At 41.6% G+C, this 19,829-nt stretch overlaps 1 protein-coding gene across 1 annotated transcript; it reads left to right on the forward strand.

Annotated features, from left to right (window-relative positions):
• Positions 1–3,139: 3,139 nt before the first annotated feature.
• Positions 3,140–19,379, forward strand: PWP1 (PWP1 homolog, endonuclein). Its single transcript, XM_084520719.1, has 15 exons — positions 3,140–3,242; positions 3,392–3,450; positions 4,178–4,362; positions 4,806–4,891; positions 6,747–6,843; positions 7,421–7,531; positions 8,224–8,354; positions 9,700–9,773; positions 11,767–11,863; positions 12,509–12,570; positions 14,260–14,371; positions 15,394–15,484; positions 16,369–16,490; positions 16,936–17,041; positions 17,803–19,379. The coding sequence occupies exons 1-15, from the start codon at positions 3,177–3,179 to the stop codon at positions 17,916–17,918; spliced, it is 1,515 nt and encodes a 504-aa protein (XP_084376845.1). The 5' UTR covers positions 3,140–3,176; the 3' UTR covers positions 17,919–19,379.
• Positions 19,380–19,829: the final 450 nt, after the last annotated feature.

Genomic DNA, 19,829 nt, shown 5'->3' on the forward strand with positions numbered 1-19,829 from the left:
CTACAGCTCAGTTTAAATTAGATTATTTAGAAAATAACAGTATCTTTTAAACCATTCGGAAATAATAACTTTAAAAATTAAACTGCATAGTGGCATATACAGGCATATTTGTAAGTGTGGCAATATCAGACTTTTCTATGTCAAGAGACCTTTATGTTTTAATGAAAGCTTCTTCAATTAGTTTTTTTTTTTTTTCTTTTTTCGTGTTTCCTTTCCTTTCCTTTCCTTTCAAGGGGGCTGTTGTTCCAGAGTAAGAGTGTGGGCTGTCTATCTCCAAGCTTTGCTACGAAGATCTAAAATGACATCCACAAATCTGCACAGATAGCCTTGCAGCCCAGGACGCTGCTTTACATAGCACAGCCCTGCTGCCTCTCTGCCTTTCGAGAGCTTCTCAGCCCCTCTGCTCTATGAGCCAAGAAGCATGTAAAAAAAAAACGTTCTCTTCCTGAAATCATGAATACTTGAAGCAACTGGTATTGGGCCATATTCTTAGACAGTCAAGTAGCAAGTATGCCCCACCACTGAGACAAATATAGCCCCTAGCATCTCCCCTCACTGCCGTGGTGCAGCACAGCTGGAGGGGTGGGAGTCTGCTGGTGTTTTCATGAGTGCATCTGCCCACGGAGATGGGATGGTGCCCTCACACACTCGCACGTACCCCTTCTCCTCCGAGTGCTCACCCATGTGTACGCTGACATGAAGGCACACAGGCCCCACCCCCTGCCAGCTGTGAGAACAACAATTATAAGTAAAACTTGCATATCTTGGCAGAGCCATAGCACTTGGAGCTCTGCCAGTTGGTTTTTCCCATAAACATATACCCATATATTTACTGACTTTCCTTTACTAGCAGAGCCCTAGTGTGTTGTATCATTTTATGCTTATTTTCAGCTTCATCCATTTTCTGTGTGAGGCTTGCTAAGGCCCTGACTGTGTCCTACCCTCTTGTCCTTCTTGGTTCTTCACCTCCCACACTACCCTTTTCCCCTCTACTGGATATCTACCAATACATTTAAAGTCATTTTTCTCAACTGGGGGACAAACGTGACTGTTCTCCACACCCAGCCATCCTTCTTCCAGCTTGCCGAGTGGTCGCTGACTGGATTTCCCTCTTCCTTTGTGTTGGCTCCAGCAGTATCTTACAGCAGTTAGTGCTGGGGTGATAGAGTTTTCCCAAATTCTCAGGGCACGTTTTGGGGAAACAGATGCTCCATAAAGAAATAAGTTAATGGATAAGTAACAGATCTAGTTGATTCCGTAAAGGTAAGCAAAACCTAAGATTTTGGAGAATAAGCCTTGGCACAAGGATGCTTTATCTTCTAAAGCGGGGAGGTTGGTGATCTCCCAGAGAACACCTTGAGATCATGGATGAAAGAAAACCAAAGCGGCCTTGTTTCAACCACCTGAAAACTTGCCTATGCCTAGCTATCAGTACGAGAGTTCTTCCCTCCAGGCTATGCTGCCGTGTGCAAGCAGCGTATGTTGTCTCCCCTGACAAGATGCTGCCCTATTGGGATCTGATCTTCCTTTGGTTTCCTCCGATTCATGCTCTTTATTTCAGAGCAATACCTAGGGAATGCAAACAGAGAATCAAAAGGTAACCTTGAGGACTTTTGTGGCTGCCCTTGGTGTTTCAAAGCCACTCATAAGCCCTTCTTTATGTCTGTCCAAAGTTAGAGGATTTCTTGATGTTGTGACTCCCCTTTTAGCTGTTCAGCATCTCTGGGACTGCAACACATACTTTGCAGCTCATTTGAGAGAAGATTTTTTTTTTTTTTTTTTTTTTTTTGAGTGTTAGTGTATCAATGCCTTTACCCTTGTCTCATCTGAAGAGGTGAGCTGAACCACAGCAACAAGCCTGCAGCATCACTTCTCTCAAAACACATAAAATTCCCTTTGTTTTCTTGCTTACAGCCTGTAGGATTTGCAGTATGAACCTTCTCATGGCCTTGTAGTACCTTGCAGCTGCCACATTAGAAATGCTTACACTGTCTCTGACAGTTTCAAGATATTTCAAGGTCTCTGCAGAGCCCTGGACTCTGGAGCACCCTTTTTTTTGCAAGTTTTCAAATACTTATTGGGAAGCTTACTGGCACTGGTGGCTTCTGTATCTCTTCAGGTCTCCTCTCTCCTTCACCCTTACTTAGCATGAAGGGTAATACTCTCCAAGCACCTTGACACATACCCTAAAAAAGAAGTTGACCCTTCCTTTCAGAGGAGCCATTTTTTTCCGACTGACCCTGCTCTTCTTCACTTGGTAAGTCCATGACAGAATAAAAGTTTACTCTGCTTAGCCAGGTACCTTCACCCAGCTGAACCATTATGATGAGACATGGATGAGAACTACCTGGCACTTGTCTCCTCAGGTAGGTTGGGATGGGTCATATGCCTCAAATTCTGCATAAGCGGATCCAGAATTAGGGACAGTGTTTTGGTGCTTTTCACTTTGGACAAGCAGACAGGCAGAAGGCTCTGCCACCAGAATAGGTGACTAAACTGAAACAGTGAAACTCGCTGCTATCAAGTCTTGCCTTACTTTGCAGAGGTGCCTCGGGAGAAAATGAAATTCAGCTCTGCTCATTAGAGGCTAAGAAATGGGTCTGAGAGAGATTCCAGGCACAAAACAACTCCAGAGGAAACAGGGCAGAGCGGTCAGGCACTGGGACGGGTTGCCCAGGGAGGTGGTGGGGTCACCGTCCCTAGGGGTGGTCAAGGGAAGGTTGGACGTGGTGCTTGGGGACATGGGTTAGTGGGTGACATTGGTGGTAGGGGGGTGGCTGGACCAGATGATCTTGGAGGGCTTTCCCAACCCTTAATGATTCTGTGATTCAAAGGAACAGTTATTCACTGGGAACTGCGGCTCTGTGAGCTGTTTCCGACCCATCTTCCCCCCTTTGTGGAGGCGCGTGTGTGCCCCCTCTGGGCTATGCTCCCACTGCAGGGCGAGCCGGGCACCGAACAATTACCAAGATCCCTGCACACCCCCGCTAATTAACCCCCAACACCCCCCCACAGCCCCCTCTACACACACAGACCCTCCCCTCCCACCGCCCCTCCTCCCCGCCTCTGCCCCCTCCCTCCCGAGGCGCGCTGCGATGACACCACCCACCCCTCCCTCCCCCTCTCCCTCGCCGTGACGTCACCGGCGCGCGCCAGGCCCCGCACGCGGAGCCGCCATGAGCTGCCCGGTGCCGTGCGCAGCCTGGGTGCGGCGCGGCGTTGCCAAGGAGACGCCGGACAAGGTGGGGGGGGGGGGGGGGGGGGAGCGGGGACAGGACCCCCTCAGCGCCCCCAAATCCCCTCGGAGTCCCCCAAATCCCCTCGGTGTCCCCCCTCACGGTCCCCTCGGTCCCTCACGGTGCCCCCCTAACGGCCCCGTGTCCCCCCTCAGGTGCAGCTGAGCCGCGACGAGCTCCGGCGCCTCGTCGGGGAGGCCCGCGAACGGCTGAGGTGAGCTGGGGACGGGGGGGGGGGGCGCGGGGTTGACGTTGGGGTCAGCCTCGATCATGGCTCTATGGGGGGTGGGTGAGGGGCTGAGTGCGCCCTCAGCGAGGGGATGGCCATCAGGCTTCAGTTTGGCACCTTTAATTATCTCGTTTCCAGTTCTGGCACTGTCAGGCAAAGTGTGTCCGCTAAACAGGCAGCTGAGGCTTGCGTTGGAAATCACAGGGTCACTGCGGTTGGAGGAGGCCTCCAGGATCACCAGGTCCAGCCACACGTGAGAGCCACCTTGGCTGGTTGCTGCCTGTGTGTGCAGGAGGGGCCTGGCGTGTCCCCATTAGGTCCTCAGTCCACATCTGCTGTCCAGTTCTGCTGGGTTCCTTGCAAACGTTTACAGAAACTGAATTATCCACAAGGAAAGGCGGGAGAAAGAGATCTAGACACACTTCAGTTTAGTTCCACCAAAGAAAACTTATGCCACACTTTGTCAGAAAAATGCGCAAGGAAAATGTGCAAGATAAAACTTTGTCTGGCAACCTGAGAACAACAGCGTCTCTTATTTTGGGAAAAGGCAGGAAAGGAATTAGTAGGTCTCCTAATTATTGATATAAAGACTGGAGATTCACGTGAACAGACAGGACTGTGCATGCTGAAATCTTGTTACCAGTCTGCTGAGTGATTTCCTGGAAGCGCTCAGTCCGTGTTGCTTCCTCAAGGGATGTCTGTCTTTGAACAGGGAGGATGCTGATGATAGCGATGAAGATGAGCAGGGCCAGACGGCAGATGGCATGGATGTTGCCGCCGCTGAAAGAGCTGAGTCTTCTCCTAAAAATGACGACCAGGAGGAAAACACTGAAAAGCTGACTGACGATGAACTGGCTGAATATGATTTGGATAAGTATGATGAAGAGGAAGACACAGGTAGGAGAAATTTCTGTATCAGATATGCATTGTAAATGAGGACCTTTTTTTTTTTCACTTCTTGTGGTACGTGAGGCATGAGTACCCTAAAACTACAGAGTGCTTTGTTTCCAGTGCTGGAAATTCACGTGTTGAATTATTTCCTCGTCCCAGTTTAGGAAGTGATTTAGTGAGTGAAACAGTTTAGTGTCCTCCTCCCTGATGCTAGAACTGAGCGGCGTTGGAAAGGCTGTCGCTCCCCCTGCTGCAGTGCCAGAGCACTGCAGCCGGAGTCCCTGAAAGCACTAAACAATGTAGCTTACCGAGGTTCTTCTTTTTGGTTTGGAACTTGGAAATTCATTTAGCCCATTCCTAGTATTTCTGCAGTACAGGTACTGATACAAGAGTGTCTAACTTCACCTGTCGTTGACGCATGTAAGATATGTTCTGAAATTCCCATCTAGGTGATACAAAGCTGGGAGAGACTTTAGCTGGTCTGGCAGTGTATGGGAGCAATGATCAGGATCCTTACATCACTCTAAAAAGCACTGTAAGTACCATTCAAATGCTAAATATCTTAAACAGCATTAGCTTAGAATTCATTTAGGTCTAATTCTATGCCAGACAGCCTTGGGGTCTTAGGTGCTTGCAGCACATTTAAAAGGCTTGTCAGGTTTTTGCTCAGACAGAACTTTTACCTTTTAAGGCTGCATTGCGCCGTCCCCTTGATGTGCACTTTTTACCTTGAAGTCAGATGTTAAGGCGAACTGGCTGATGATTTAGGACATGTGCTTCTGTTCGTGGAGGTGGCTTGTCAGCTCTCTGATTGGACACAGAAAGTGCTTGAAGAAATAACACGTCCAGTGTTATGTGAGACAACAAAGAGACTATATAATCTAGAGAGCTGCAAGGAGGGAGGGACTGCGATCATCTGGGGCAGGGGGATGGAGTAGGTGAATTTTTGAGACCTTTTCTAAGCATAAAGGTTCTGATTTTTTTCTGGTAGCTGTAGTTTCTGTACTATTTTAGATTCTTTACAAAGATTTCAAAATTAAAAGAGCAGCTGTAGGCTCCTACCACGGCGTCCAATTTGTTTGTAAGGGACCCTTGTCAAATGTGTGATCTCACACAAGACGTTGTTGTGGTGGCTTCACGTACCATAACAGAGCTCAGGGAGGAAGGCAAATGTACATCTTTAAAACAAGTTCACCTGCTATGTGCATTTTGGGGTGCTGTATGTTTTGTGTGTGTTCCATTGACTCATTAATGATTTTTCTTGATCGCATGTACCAGCAGAGAAGATAAATGCTTTGAAAGGGATTTTGTAGTCAGTGATACCTGCACTGGGAGAATATGAGCTACGTGGGTCCCTTCCAACCTGGGATATTCCATGATCCTATTTATTCTGTGTCAGAAAAGCTGGCTTTCTTCCAGATAGAGAAAAGGGGAGCTCCCTTTTCTCATCCCTCTATGCTCAAATCCTTTCCATGGGTTCTGAATTCTTTTTAGTACTCTCCAGCATGCAGTTTATTATTGGTGTTTATTACCACTGCTGTTGAAGACCAAGCACTGCACAGCATTAACTTGACTAACTCAAAGCATTGCAATACCCAGTAGAATTCAAATATTGAAAAAATGCTTGGAGTGAATAAAAAAGAAGTTATTAAAAGCTTGCAACATGAAAGCCAAAAGGTCCTGTATGTGTTGTATATTTGAAGGGCGGTGGTCTGTGCAAGTTTACTGACTTTTATGTACAGTTTTTAGTTTTCCACTCACAAAAATTCCCGGAATGCCTTCCATTCCTCGGTAACAATGGAAATTGGATGGAGGCTACATCTGTTCTGGTGCAGCTCAATGCCCAGTATAGCTGCAGGCAGTGCTTTTCTGGAAATATTTTCCAGAAAGTGGACAACGCTGTAATGCTCTCGGAATTGCTTCCTGTGTGTGTGAAGAGCAGCCACAGTGTGCTTATTGTGTGAAACTGTGTTACATTATATAAATGCCCCAGGCTTGAGAGCCCAAGGGAAATAAGATACAAATGTGGGCCTCTGGTGGTGATTTTCTTTTCAGCAATGGGTTGCATCGTGGTAGCCTCAAGAGATGGTTTCATGTTTAGTAATTAAACATTTCTCTAAATCCAGCTAGGTCCGCATAAACGCTCCTTCAGCCTGCAGAACAGCTACTCAGTATCCCCACAATGGAGCCTGGTTCCTGCCTTTTTGCATATACCATCAGAAGATTTTTATTTTTTTGTGTGTGGGTGGGCTACAGGGTGCTGGTTTTCGAGTGTTTTCAGCTCTGGTTAGAAAACATTACTGATTCAGCCTTTTGTACTTGTGCAGTCATGTGTCTGTGTGTGTACGTGCCTTGCTAACGTCTGTTATCCTCTCCTTTTCACTGTTCAGGATCAATATGAACAGGAAGACTTTTTGATTAAATCCAGTGACAATCTTGTCCTTTGTGGCAGAGTTGATAAAGACTACTGTAGTTTGGAGGTCCATGGTAAGTAACAGGATTTGTTCCTTACAATGAAGCTAGGAAATAGGTTTTGCCTAGCCTGTTTGTTCCGTATGGCTGTGTAGAACAAGGAGCGGGGGTTGTTTTTTGGAGTCTTCAGCTTCCTACTGTGTGAAAACTGTCTTTTACCCTGATTTCCCCTGTGACTGAATCTAGACTTATTTCCGTTTTTTAATTATTGATTCTGTAAAATTAATGTTTTAAACCATCGTTAAAGTCTCCTCATGTAGAAAACGTGTGAGTACAGAGGATTTATTTTGAAGTGATTCTTATAAAGTAGTATGGAAAGCTAGAAACAAACTTTACATTTTGCTGAACTTGTCACTTCCTTATCTCAAGTACGCAGGAGAATGTTAGTTCGTTACGTATAATTTTGTGATCCATAATGTAAGTATTTGGAGGCTCTGGCCTTTACGTTGAAACTCTGAACACATTGCAAACTTGCATTCCAGATCACCTTGGGAGTTTAGTATTTGCCACATCTTCCTTCTATAGAGGTGAACTATAAGTTGTGTGGTTTTCCTCTTCATTTATGTCACGTATATCTCTAATTCTTTTCCAGTTTATAATCACGAAGAAGACTCATTTTATGTACATCATGATATTATCTTGCCCGCGTACCCTCTAAGTTTGGAGTGGTTGAATTTTGATCCTAATCCTGATGAATCATCAGGTAAATGACAAAGGATACTGAAATTGTCAAGTAAGAGTATTTTTACTTGAAAAGTATGTTACTGTCATGTTGTCACTAGGTAGTTTTCTCCAGTGGGACTAAGAAATAAACCCAAGATGCTAAGAGGGAAAAACTGTATAACAGTTTTAATCTTGGTGCTGCTGGCCTAACAAGTCATGTGACTAAAATACTGGTTTAATTAGAAATAGTTATTGTTAATTAGCAGACCAAAACAAGCTCTTCTCTAGTCTGTTATTATTTTTTTTTTTTACATTTGTAAAATGTTTAAATTCATTACAGCCAATGCAGTTGGTTAACTTTAAAACACAATTAGATTTATATATACTGATGTTTTTAGTAACCCTTTTCCTGTTTTTACAGACTTTTTCCATCTCACATAGAGTTTGTTTTTTTTTGTTTTCCTTACATGTGGTGCTTTATATGTCTTCTTCAAAAAGTTACTTGTATTCAAGGGGAAGAGTACTAAAGAGCAAGTCAAAATTTTCTGGCAACATCTGCTGCCAGTATTTTTAAACCACTTCTTGTCAGTTGTAATCATCAAAACCGTTCAAATAGAAAAATCTGGCATGTAAACATAAATTTTACCTAATCAAAGAAAGCAGCAACATCTGGGTTGCCAGATACACTGTTTTTGTAACTAAAAGTGGTTGCCTTTGCATTTTTCTCTGTAGGAAATTACGTTGCAGTGGGTAACATGACCCCGGTTATTGATGTTTGGGACCTTGATATAGTGGACTGCTTAGAACCAGTCTTTTCTCTTGGCAACAAGAAAGAGAAAAAGAAGAAAAAGAAAGGAAAAAAAGTAAGTATTGGTTAAATGGAAGAAACATAAAGTAAGGATAATGTTGTTATTACTTCTTTCCTACAATGAAAAAATAAAGCCATAGGTAGTCTGGTTTAATTCCCACTGTCGTGTTGAAAGATGGTGTCTAGACAGGTTACAGCAAGTAATGTTAGGGTAGCATACAGGAGGCTGAAACTGCTATTTTCCCATGACTTAGAGAGTTGATAAGGCATTGAGAAATAAAGGACAAGGTTTACTCTAATAAAACACTGTTAGTCAGGATTCACCTCTGTTAGCTTTATCCATCTAGAACTGAAGCATGTTTTAAGGTAGTCATCAAGATTATCTAGGGTGAATGCATAGAGACACGCCCAGAGAATGACTGAGTTGCTTTTAGTGGACTGCGGAGAAAACCTTAATTACCAAAGAGTAAGGCGTAGGTTTCGACTCGATGCCAAGTTCTGTGATCTGAATCCTACCCATGTCGTAGACCTGAATGTGCCTTGGTGATTTGTCAAAATTCTTGGGGATGTAGAGCAAATATGGAAGATAGCATAACTTAAATCTTCTAGACTGTATTTATGGTAGATGCTTCATGAATTACTTAAAGATTCTTTTAAAGTAATATAGATGTGAACATTTGATGTACAGCTAATCTTGGTTTCTCAAAGGGGCACTTCAGTGTCAATCAGTTGAAGAACCCACTCTTCAACTGTGTAGTTGGGAAGGTGTTTTACTTCCTGAGCTCTCAAACCTTCTTATTTTAAAAACAATAGGAAAAAAATACCCCTAGAGAGGGAATTTGTTCTTTGAAACTTGCTTCTGAAAATCCTTGAGTTACTGAAATTGCTTTTGAAGGTAATCATTCATAAATTTTACCTCAGTTTGAAAAGCTGGTTGCTCTGTGTATGGATGTTCTGTGTATGCAGAAGAGAGTGGGGCGACTTACAGGTTTCTTGTTGCTGTGCTGGGAGACTCCTTCGAAGCTTAACCACTTTAAATTAGAATTTGCAGGAGCTGGCAATTACAAGGGCCAAAAGTGCAGTTGATTAGGAGGAGAGAGAGGAAACTGCCAGCAGCGTTTAGAAAAAAGTTGAAGGAGCTGCACATTAGCTGGTGAAAATGAAATTTCTTCTATAGCCTGAAGGGAGTTACTGGTTCTGTAAGCTCTCCTGCTGTGGATGGAGCAGGAGACTTGGTGTAGGAAAAGTGCAGGTGCTGCAGTGCTATCAAAAGCCTTGTTGCAGCAAGTGAGAGAAAATATGGTTATTTGTGAGGGCATTTCAGGAATTCCCATTAATGTTTGATTTCCTTTGAAGGTGTAGCATTCTAAAGCCTGTTTATGTTGTATCTGCACACACAGAATTTGTCTGCAGAAGGAACGGTGGAAGGACACACCGATGCTGTGCTTGATCTTTCATGGAACAAACAAAGCAGGTAAAAGAGTACTTGAATAGCAATGGATGGATACAAATCGGAATACCTAATTAGGCAGATTTTTTCCCCACAAAATTTTATGTAATATAACACTGAACTTGAAAGCAGTGCTGAAACGAATCATTTCTCAAAAATGATTTTTTATTTTTACACATTTTTATTTGCAAGTTGTCCAGGAGAAGGCGGGGCTAAGGTGTGTCCAAGCCGTTCAATAAATCAGCTACATTTAGGTCAGATGGACAAATTGGAATAGCACAAGGTTTGCCCTGATCTGATTTTTTTTTTTCCTTTCTCCTCTGCCTTTTGCCCTAGCGCTGTGAACAGAAACCAGTGTGAAAGCCCTGATAGCACAGCTGTAGAAATGACTCTGGCCTTTGGGAATTCTCTGTTGCCTGAATGCGCTAGCAATAAAGTGGTGCTATTGAAGCAATACAAAGCTGACCCATCCTGGGGGAGAGGTCAAGGGCGATGTGCTGACTGAAATAAAGATGCCACTTGTTGTTATTGCTTAGGTGGTTTTGAACAATTCAGCTGTCAAAGGATCCTCAGAATGGGCCTTGAAACTGTACCAGTCAGATAGAGACTGATAATTTTTTTTTCCTGCTGTCATAAATGTCTGTGAAGATGCACGTAGTCAATTCTGCGTACTCCTGATCAGCAGGTATCAGCATTTACTTAAAGTTCCTTGTTATTTAGACAAAGGAGGAAACACCCACACAGACATACAATAAACATGCATAGGCTTCACCCTTAATTTACAGTGCAGTCTGTTGTTCTTAAATTATACATAGGAGCAGAGTGCGTTAAGTTATTGTTCATTCTACCCATCTGACAAAAGACTAACTTTCATATTAGCTCACAATGATTGTTTTGTGCTAATATGGAGACAAATCACAAAAATTACAGCTGCAAGAATTAAAGTGTCTAGAATGTATAATTCAGTAGTGTACAGAGTTATGAACACACTGATACCAATAGATCTTTCAAGAAGTTAAAGCAGCCTTTGAAATGGGAGGCTTATGAAACAAAGAACTCCTTGCAGCAGCTTATATTTGAATGCTTTTTTTTTTTTTTTCTTTAAGCAAGACATGCTGTGACAGCTCTCTATAAATAACTGTCTGCCTGTAGGTCTTAATGGTACTTACATTCATGTAAAATATTCTCATAGCTTTCACTATGCATTTTTGTAACTTTTTCTTGAAACATTGTTTGGGTGAACAGTTTTTCCAGAAGACTGTTAGGTCTCTCAGTCAGAAACACTTCCTTGCAGGGGGGAACGTGGGAGAAGAGCTGTTTCAAGCAGAAGCAGCACGTTGAGGTTATAGATCTGTTTTTTAAGTGCAGTGGCAGTGGCTGTACTGTCTATTTGACAAGCTTTAGGAATGTTTTAAGTTCCTTCTGATTAAACTTCAAAACTTACTGCTATCAATGCAGTTGATCAAATTTAAGTTGAAATGTAGGGTCTATAAACTAAATGTTAAATGTTAGTGGTTCCTGTGAACATTGCAGGATGGGCATACAGTGTTGGATCTTTATTAGTTATATAAACACTCAGATACCAGAGAGCAAAGTATTTTGTTAAAAATAGGTTTGTCTGACTCTTAGTTGTACGTATAGGCTGACAAATGGAAGCTGTGTAGGTAACATTTAAAAAAACCTCTTTTTGTTAAAGGAAACAAAGTACCTAGAAGCCTTTCTCACTTTACTTTGCTCAGAAAGTCTTCCATTAAGTGATATTTTTAAGTGGTGTGGAGGAAACGCAAGCAAAAATGTCAGTGTTATAATATTTTACTAAAATAACACGGTCTGTTTGTAGTCTTTCCTTGTAACTTAGAATTACCTTCAGGGAAGTTATCCCTTAGGTTTGAGATATATAGACCATAGACCAGCGTGCTTAATCAGCCTCTGTATGTATTTAGGATTTTTGACCACTATTAATTTGTGTCCACATAAAGATTTTTTTTTTTAAACTTAACTTTTGATGCATTATCAGGAACGTTTTAGCAAGTGCCTCTGCTGACAGCACTGTGATTTTGTGGGATATGTCCGTGGGTAAGGCCGCAGCCAGCCTGACGCTACACACAGACAAGGTATGTAGTAATTGCTACGTGTCTTCCACTGTGAAAAACAGAGAGAAAAATACTGCAGTTTTTCACTAGCTGCTTGGTAGCAAACCCTTAGAACAACAGTTCTATAATTTTCCAGCCAACTGTGCAGAATTCTTTAGATTTCTGAATTAGTTGCTTTTGCAGATGACATTGTGTCTGATTTTAGAAGTGTTACTTTACTTATCCTTAAGGAAGTTTTGGGAAGACTTGCAGTAGGCTTTTGTTGTTTGTTTGCTTGTTTGCTTTTTTAAACACCTTTTGTATAAAAGCCCTGAAGGTTGGGAATCTGATTGTGCTGCTATAAGCTACAAAAAGTAGCTCTCTGAACATAAGTCAAACTGTAAGCCTTGTGTAAGGAAACAAGTGTTGTTTACAGTGTGTTCTAGGTAAGAAAGCTTTAAATAAATTTTACCAAAATGTATAATTTAGAAAATGTATATATGTAGAGTGATAGGTACATCAGAAATGAACTAATCATCTTGTTTCTTTTGGTGAAAGTGCTGGGACGTTGTGTTGTTTTGTTGTTTTTTTTTTTTTTTGTGTGTGTCTACTATGTCTGTTCAAAGAAAGTCTCTGTGTATTATCTTAATACTTGTTTTTTTTTTTATGAAATCTCATGTTATCTAGGTCCAGACTTTGCAATTTCATCCATTTGAAACTCAGACCCTTATTTCTGGATCTTATGATAAGTAAGTCAGGGTAATATTTTCAAATGTTACACTTAGGATGGCTATTAATATTGAATGAAGTCTCACATTTTCTTTTTTTTTTTTTTCCATTTGCTTGTAGCACTGCCAAATTTTAGTAAGGTTATTATTTTTTTTCCATTAAAGTAGCCAGGTTTGTACGTGGCCAAAATGCAGCTTTCCTTACCTCTTTCTCAGCTTAGCTAAATCTTTTAACCATCTGGACTGTAATTTCCTGTGCCAGGTGTCCGCTCCAAACTGAATTTATTTCATAATTTGGCATTTTGGCATTTTCTGCATTAGGAGTGTGCCACTGCTCATCCCTGCTAAAACTTATCTGTGTTTTTCCAAACTGTAAGATCAGACTGGAGATATAAAGGGCTTTCAGGTCCCAGTCAGCTCTGCATAGCCCCTGTTGACAGGCACGCCATGGCCAAAACTTAACAGGCAGTCCTGTAATTGCAGCCTGGAGTTGCTGTGAAATGGTTTGTCTGCTCACTTGGACTAGATACTTACAAGTTTTGCCAGCCAAAAAAAAGTTCTCTGTTTTCTAATCTCATAGGGATAACTTAAATTTTGTGCTATAACCATGAGTTGTATTTTAAATTAATTTTTATTCTGCTTTTAAGGCTTTGCCTTGTGTTAATGTATTTAAAAACTCATTGGTGTTTGGCCAAGCCTTTATGTTCTCTGGCTTGTATTATGCTCTGTCTACGTCTGCTTAAGTAAAAGTATTGGAGAAAAACCTTGCGTTGTTGTTGGGAACCTGCTTCTGTCTACTTTCTGCCCCTCTATTTTCTTCCATAAAAATATGGTCTCAGCGTTTGGACTTTTTTCAGCTTCTCAATTCCTTTTTAGCTACCCCTTTAATCCCATGCACACCTATAAACCAGTATATTGTCCATAAACTAGTACACTGCCTCTGTGGATTTCTCTTGTAAAGCATCCAAGGACTGCAGGCAATTCAGTGAATGATGGCAGATGCTTTCAAAACCTGGAAAATAGACCATAAGAAATTCTGTATGCACTAAAACAGCTTTAGAAAATGCCTGGTAGAGGAACTGAGAAAACTAGATCTCATGTTTCTTTGTCTTTAATTAAAGGTAGAGTGGGAATGAGTTACATTGTGGATGTTGATTGCAGTGAGATGTTGCAAGAGTCGCAGCATTGCTCCTTTCTTGTGCTTGCATCCAGGAGCTTTTATGGTTTGGACAGATTCTGCCACCACTTGCCTGAGCAGGTGTCTGTAAAGAATCCTGAAGGATTCGAACTAACGCCCATCTATTCCTTCCCCTTTTCAGAGTAGCAGTTACCTAACCAAATTTACCTTTATTTATTTTGGTTAAAGCATGTTTGAAAATTTATATCTATCAGACATCGGTTTCTGAATTAGGGCATTATTTTTGCACAGGAATTAGTTGACTTTAATTAAGTCAATATGTGATAATTCAGTGATACATATTATGATCTCCTGTATAATAAGAACCTAATGTATTGAGCAAGTTTGGGCTCTGTTTGCTTAGTCTCCCATAGCCCCACTGAATGTAACCAAGGTGCAACTGTGAAGCTTATGTAAAAAGCTTGTGCTTATCTGAGAGGTTTTCAGCATCTGTTATTTAAAGACTAAGTACTGAAGTAGTTTCTGTTTTAATTTTTGAATTTTTTTCCCCTTCCTATCCGTTTTCCTGATAGATCAGCCGTGCTGTATGATTGCAGAAGCCCACAGGATAACCATCGAATCTGGCGGTTTAGTGGTCAGGTTGAAAGAGTAACTTGGAATCATTTTTCACCTTGTAATTTCTTAGTGAGTATATACACTTCTCTTCTTGGCCTGTTGGCTGTTTTGTTTAGCCTGTATTTTTGTGTTTGTGTTTCTGAATCAGATAATAGAGCTGATGGGGAGTTGGGCTGTCAGCATTGCTTATTTCAAAACGCAACATGCCAGAAGTTGTTCTTAGGTAGATTTTGCAACATATGGATAGAAATCAGTTACTTATTTGGTATCTTCTTCTCATTGTGACAGTGTGAACGCAATTGATGCCGATCCTTTTTCATGTCATCTTTGCTATGTTGTCATAGCATTCAGTGCCTGGGATATATTGTCTTGTGTGTAGTTAATGTTACGTTTCGTACAGTGAGGCAAATGCAGCTGAGAAGTAGCTAATTACAGTTAAGGTCCTGAATGCTAATTCAGTGTTTCACATCAGCACTAGAGGGCACTGTTCTCTTACCTGGTATAAAGTAAAAGTAGCTTGTTTTTATCAAGATTTTTACAATAAAGCTTTTGAACAGAATTTAAATACAAATCCTCTTTGATATCTCTGTTACCTGCCTCGTTCTCTGTTGCTTTGTGTATACAGCCCACAAAAGCAGCTGCTCCGTTCTGTTGGGTTTGCCGTGTAGATCTCTCTCAGTATAGTCACACTAACTTTGCACAGCTCTACTGGACAGCTGCTTGGTGGCTCCAGAAAGTTTGAACTCTTGGTTTAGAGATGAAAGGCTCTATATTTCATTGCCTAGCGTTACAGCCAGCCTTAGCAATGCAACTGTCTTCAATTCAAAATACAGTGAAGAAATTTGTACGGGATTATGTCTTCCACATATGTCAGTGCAGTGTAGTTCAGGAACGTGGAACAGCTCAGGCACCAGGTCTGCGGAGTCTGACCTGGGAAGTGCAGAACTGTGTGTTACATGCCTGATAGAGAAGCACTGTAAGTCTGCCCCAGACTACAGGGATTTAACAGAGGGTGGGTGTTATGTCATAGAAGCTTTCTTCAAATGAATGGCTACAGCTGCTTGTTTTTTAAAGTGTTGTGGTTTCCCTAGGCAAGCACAGAGGATGGCTTTGTGTACTGTCTGGATGCTCGCTCTGATAAGCCGCTGTTTACTCTGAAGGCTCATGAGGAAGAGGTATCAGGTAAGTTGAGCGTGTATCGTGTTTGTTCCCAGTGGTAGGGCTTATTGGAAGATGTCTTCAACTGATATGACTGAGGTGGTAGTGAATCCTTCCTTAACAAAACAAAAAAATGGTTGTGTGTAGTGATCAAGAGTAGCTGGACTGTGAAGCAATCTGTGCTGAGAAGCCACTGTAAGTGAAGGACTTCAAAAACAGTGATTTTTTCTCAGCAAATACTGTGAAGAATAAACATGTCAAAACAGATCTGTTCATTTGGGATACAATCCCTGTGCTTTTTGGGTGAGGAAGGACTGACACCATGGAATCAGGCCCAGAACTGTGATGTTTGCCTTCTGCATCCATAATTATTTTATACCAACATTCAGTCTGGTGGTGACCTGGGTATGGCCCATGGGAAGGTTTTCACCCGCTCTGCTCTAGGCTACTTTGATCATTTGACCAGTATAGGAGCTTCAAAAACACAACTTGAAGCACCTGATTAAGTGCCTAAAATGAGATGATATGAGTATGAATATGTCCTGTCGTCTTGGATAGCTACAGAGATGGTGCTTGGCAAATGAAGGAAAAAAACTACTGGGGGAAGTCAGGTTGTGTGAAGTAAGAACTTCGTACAGTACAACTTTGTACTGCTACTGTCACTACATTGGGAAACAAAATAGACCTACATGAAGTTAGTTTGCTTTCAAAAGATTGTTACTTCTCTCAGGGTAGGGAGCAGTGGTAACATAAAGCTGTTAATAACTATTTGCATCTTTTTGCTGGAACAGAGCTTAGTGTGTGGAGAACATTAGGTTTGTCCCTGTGATTTCACTTCAAAATGTATCTTCATCTCTGAAATAGCATCACTGTGAGAGCATCACAGAATCACTTTCTTAATCTTCCAGGGCTACAGCTGAGCAGTCAGGTCAAAGGGTGCCTTGTGACATCATCTGCAGACAAATATGTGAAAATCTGGGATATCCTGGGAGACAAACCAAGTTTAATCCATTCCAGGGATATGAAAATGGTAACTTTCATTTCTTGGTTCCAAGAAGGTTTTTATATAAACTGTCTGCTGAATCTGTTTTCTAACTTGAGTCTTGTTTTACGTAACATCTTTTAGGGAAAAAAAATAATCCCATCTGTGTATTCTGTGTAAATAGTTCTCGTTACAGTGCAGTATTCAATTCAAGATGTAATTGCCAGACTGCTTCAAAGCCTTAGACTTGAAAATTAGATACCATGTTCTGGAGCAGAACTATGGGTACTCCAGTGTGTATATGCTGGGTTCAAGATGAAGATGTGATTTATTACTTGTAATTAACAGCTCTTAAAATTTTGTAAAGACACAAAATTAAAGTTTCAAGAAACAGAGAGCTTACATTCGTTAAAACTTGCCTGGTGAAAGTATTTGCAGATGGTAAAATTGTTTTGATATTAAAATAAATAAAGTCTTTCTTTGTCCTTCCCAGGGCGTTCTCTTCTGTGCAGCTTGCTGCCCTGACTTACCATTTGTTTTTGCCTTTGGAGGAGAGCGAGAAGGGTTGCGTGTTTGGGATATAAGCACCATTTCTGCAGGTAACATTCTTACATTCTGGAATCTTGATGTTCTCTCCCTGGCCCTCCGAGTGTATTTGTATATACAATAATGTCATATGGTTGTGAGAGAAACTGTAGGTTAACATTTTTAACAAAGTACTCAAAGACTGGATGTTTTCACACTTTCAGCTTAAAAATGTGATGTGTTTTTTTGTTGTTTTTTTTTTTTTCTATCTTGGAGAACTGTGTTTGCCATGAATTATTTTCTTGTAGCTGAAGTGTAAGACCTAATCTCTTATAATACCTATGTCGTATTTGTTTACACGAGGAACGTAAAGAAAAAAGTGCCACATTCCTGAGTACCTGTAGGAGTAAAGCTGAGAACTGGTTTTGATCAGTTGTCTTAGTTGCATATAACTCAATAATGTGTTTGTTTGTTTTGAGAAGGATTTTAAGAGCTTGGTGGAAACTAGAGACTGAAAGCAGAAATAAATAATTTAACTTGTTTTGCTCTACAAAACTCATCCATTTCACAGTACTCGAGTAAAGGAATTATGCATAGGGAAACATGTAGAGATTCTCTGGGGGAGAAAATAACACCACTTGTGATTTTAGTCACGCATGGGAGGTGAATCGTTCTGATATGTAAGCTTAAAATCTCTACTCTGAGTAATGGGGGAAAGCTTTGAAACTGCATCAGGTTAGGATTTCCATTCTGTTTGTTTGCCATGCTGGATACTTGCTGCAGTGCTCTTCTTTCTGGGAAGTAACATGTACACAATCTCTTACCTCTGTTGCAGTGAATGAAGTTTTTGGCAACAGAGAGAGACTTGTTCTGGCTGGCGCAAACTCCGCGGCTTGCAGCTCCTTGGCCAGCAGTCGCAGCAACAACTCAGAGACAGCCATGGAATCGTGATGGACCAAAGCTCACAAAACCAAAGTAATTAAAGGGACTACAGCTCGTGTATTCTACAAATTCCCCTGTTTGGAAATAGTTCGTAGAAATGATTGGTGTCATGCGATCTGCAGGCTTCTTCATCTCAAAGAAACGTGGTCATGTGGTTTAGCTCTTGTCAGGAGTTCCGAGTTTCTGCCTCTATCGCCAGCTTTGAAAGACTGAATGACTTCCGTGGGCCTGAGATTATGATTCCTGAATTAGGGGCTGCTGTGTGTGGAGTTGAGATATGAGATTGTCACCAGAAAAGCGTTCTGCTGCTCTCAGAAGTTTGTCAGATACTGCAAAAGGAGTAAAGAACGTGTAATGGCATAAGGAACGGTACTTCGGACAACAGTTGTGTCACGTCAGACAAATGCTGAAAGAAAGGGCAAGTGTAAATACTCAGATGATTTATCCTTGAGACTGGACTTACAGATTTCTAATACAGATTTTAAGTTTTAAAGATATTTTTTTTTTAAAGTTATGTATGAAAGAGTATTTCCTGAATAGTAAGTTGGAGTCCCTGAGTAGAATTGTGGAATGGAACACCTCCAATCACCAATATCAAACCAGAAATATCCCTGCTCCTTCCCATCAAGATCAAGGGTTTCTTTTCCCTGGTTCCACAGCACCTGAATCTTACTGATGTTGCACGTGTGCTGCTGATAGGGTTTTTGTTCGTTTATTTTAAAGTCTAAATGTGGTATCTGTAAAAAGAATTTGAATTGAAATAAGGAGCTACTGTTCAGAAGAGAGTAAGAGGCTGTCAGGGCGCAAAGTGGGAGCAGGGATCTCAGCTGGTCCCTGTCACTGCTATCCATTTCACCTGCTTGTGTTCTTAACCCCTCGCAGGCGTTTCTGCCTGAAACCTGAAGGCCCAGAGGAACACCGAGTGTCAGCCTAACCACTGACTGAATTCATTGGTAACAGCAGGAACCTCATCAAGGTTCCTCGCCTTTAAAACGAGCACCAAGTGCCTTCCCGTAGGCCAGAAGCTAAATGATACTCAGCCTCCTGTGAAGTGCTTCCCTCTCCACCTTCCAGAAGGCGTCTGCTAAAGCACTGCTGCGGCAGAAATGCCCTGGGTGTTAAAACAAGTGCTGTCAAAGCAGCTGTGGTGTCTGTGCACACAGCTGACACGCTGGTACTGCTGCTTTCCATCCTAGCTCACTGGAACTGATTCTGAGGAGGTAAAGCAGAGAAATTAATCGGTACAGGCTGCACCTGGGAAAAAGCAGGGCTGTAGGTTTCTGTTCCATTCCTCCAAGTAAGTGCCTGCATCTAAATCCAATTCGGCTACAAAAGGGTCTCACAAACAACTGGGTTTGTGAAGCTGAAGAGGTAAAAGCGCCAGAACCACCTCTGCTCATGTGCTCTGCGTTGAAAAGCTGTAAGTTTTTCAAAGCTTCCATTTGAAATAAATGCTTCACGTTAAACTCTTTGAGGGTAACAGTTTTTTAGCTCTGCCTGTGGGTATCATTGGCTCTGGATGTTGCTTTCTGTTTTATAGGGAGGAATTGTTGATTGCAAGCAGGCACCTCATATCCCAGCTCTCCCTTGACTCAACGCAATCCCCCTTTCTAATAAAAAAAAACACTGTTTTGTTCAGAATGCATAAGTATTACAGAAGAATATTAGAAAAGAGCCACATTTTTAATTTTTTTTTTAACCAGGAAAAAAAACAAGTGAATGAAATACATTTTCATTCCATAAATAATAGTAGCAGCAAACCCTCCCATCACTCTAGGTGGTAAAAGGTTTACAGCATAAGACGTAATGCATACTGTAAACACAGATCATCTGTAAGCCTCTTCCTTACTAGTCTGCAGCCTTTACCTCTTCACATTCTTATTCTGGCGAACAAGAGTGAGGCGAGGCAGTAACCGTTCT

This window comes from Aythya ferina (genome assembly GCF_964211825.1).
Source record: "Aythya ferina genome assembly, chromosome: 1".
Lineage (NCBI taxonomy): Eukaryota > Metazoa > Chordata > Aves > Anseriformes > Anatidae > Aythya > Aythya ferina.

Bases quoted from the DNA above. Each gene is read 5' to 3' on its own strand.
- PWP1 (XM_084520719.1), top strand. From the start codon at position 3,177: ATGAGCTGCCCGGTGCCGTGCGCAGCCTGGGTGCGGCGCGGCGTTGCC. The intron at 11,864-12,508 runs GTATGTAGTAAT...CATGTTATCTAG, and splicing joins TGACGCTACACACAGACAAG to GTCCAGACTTTGCAATTTCA. The intron at 12,571-14,259 runs GTAAGTCAGGGT...TTTTCCTGATAG, and splicing joins ATTTCTGGATCTTATGATAA to ATCAGCCGTGCTGTATGATT.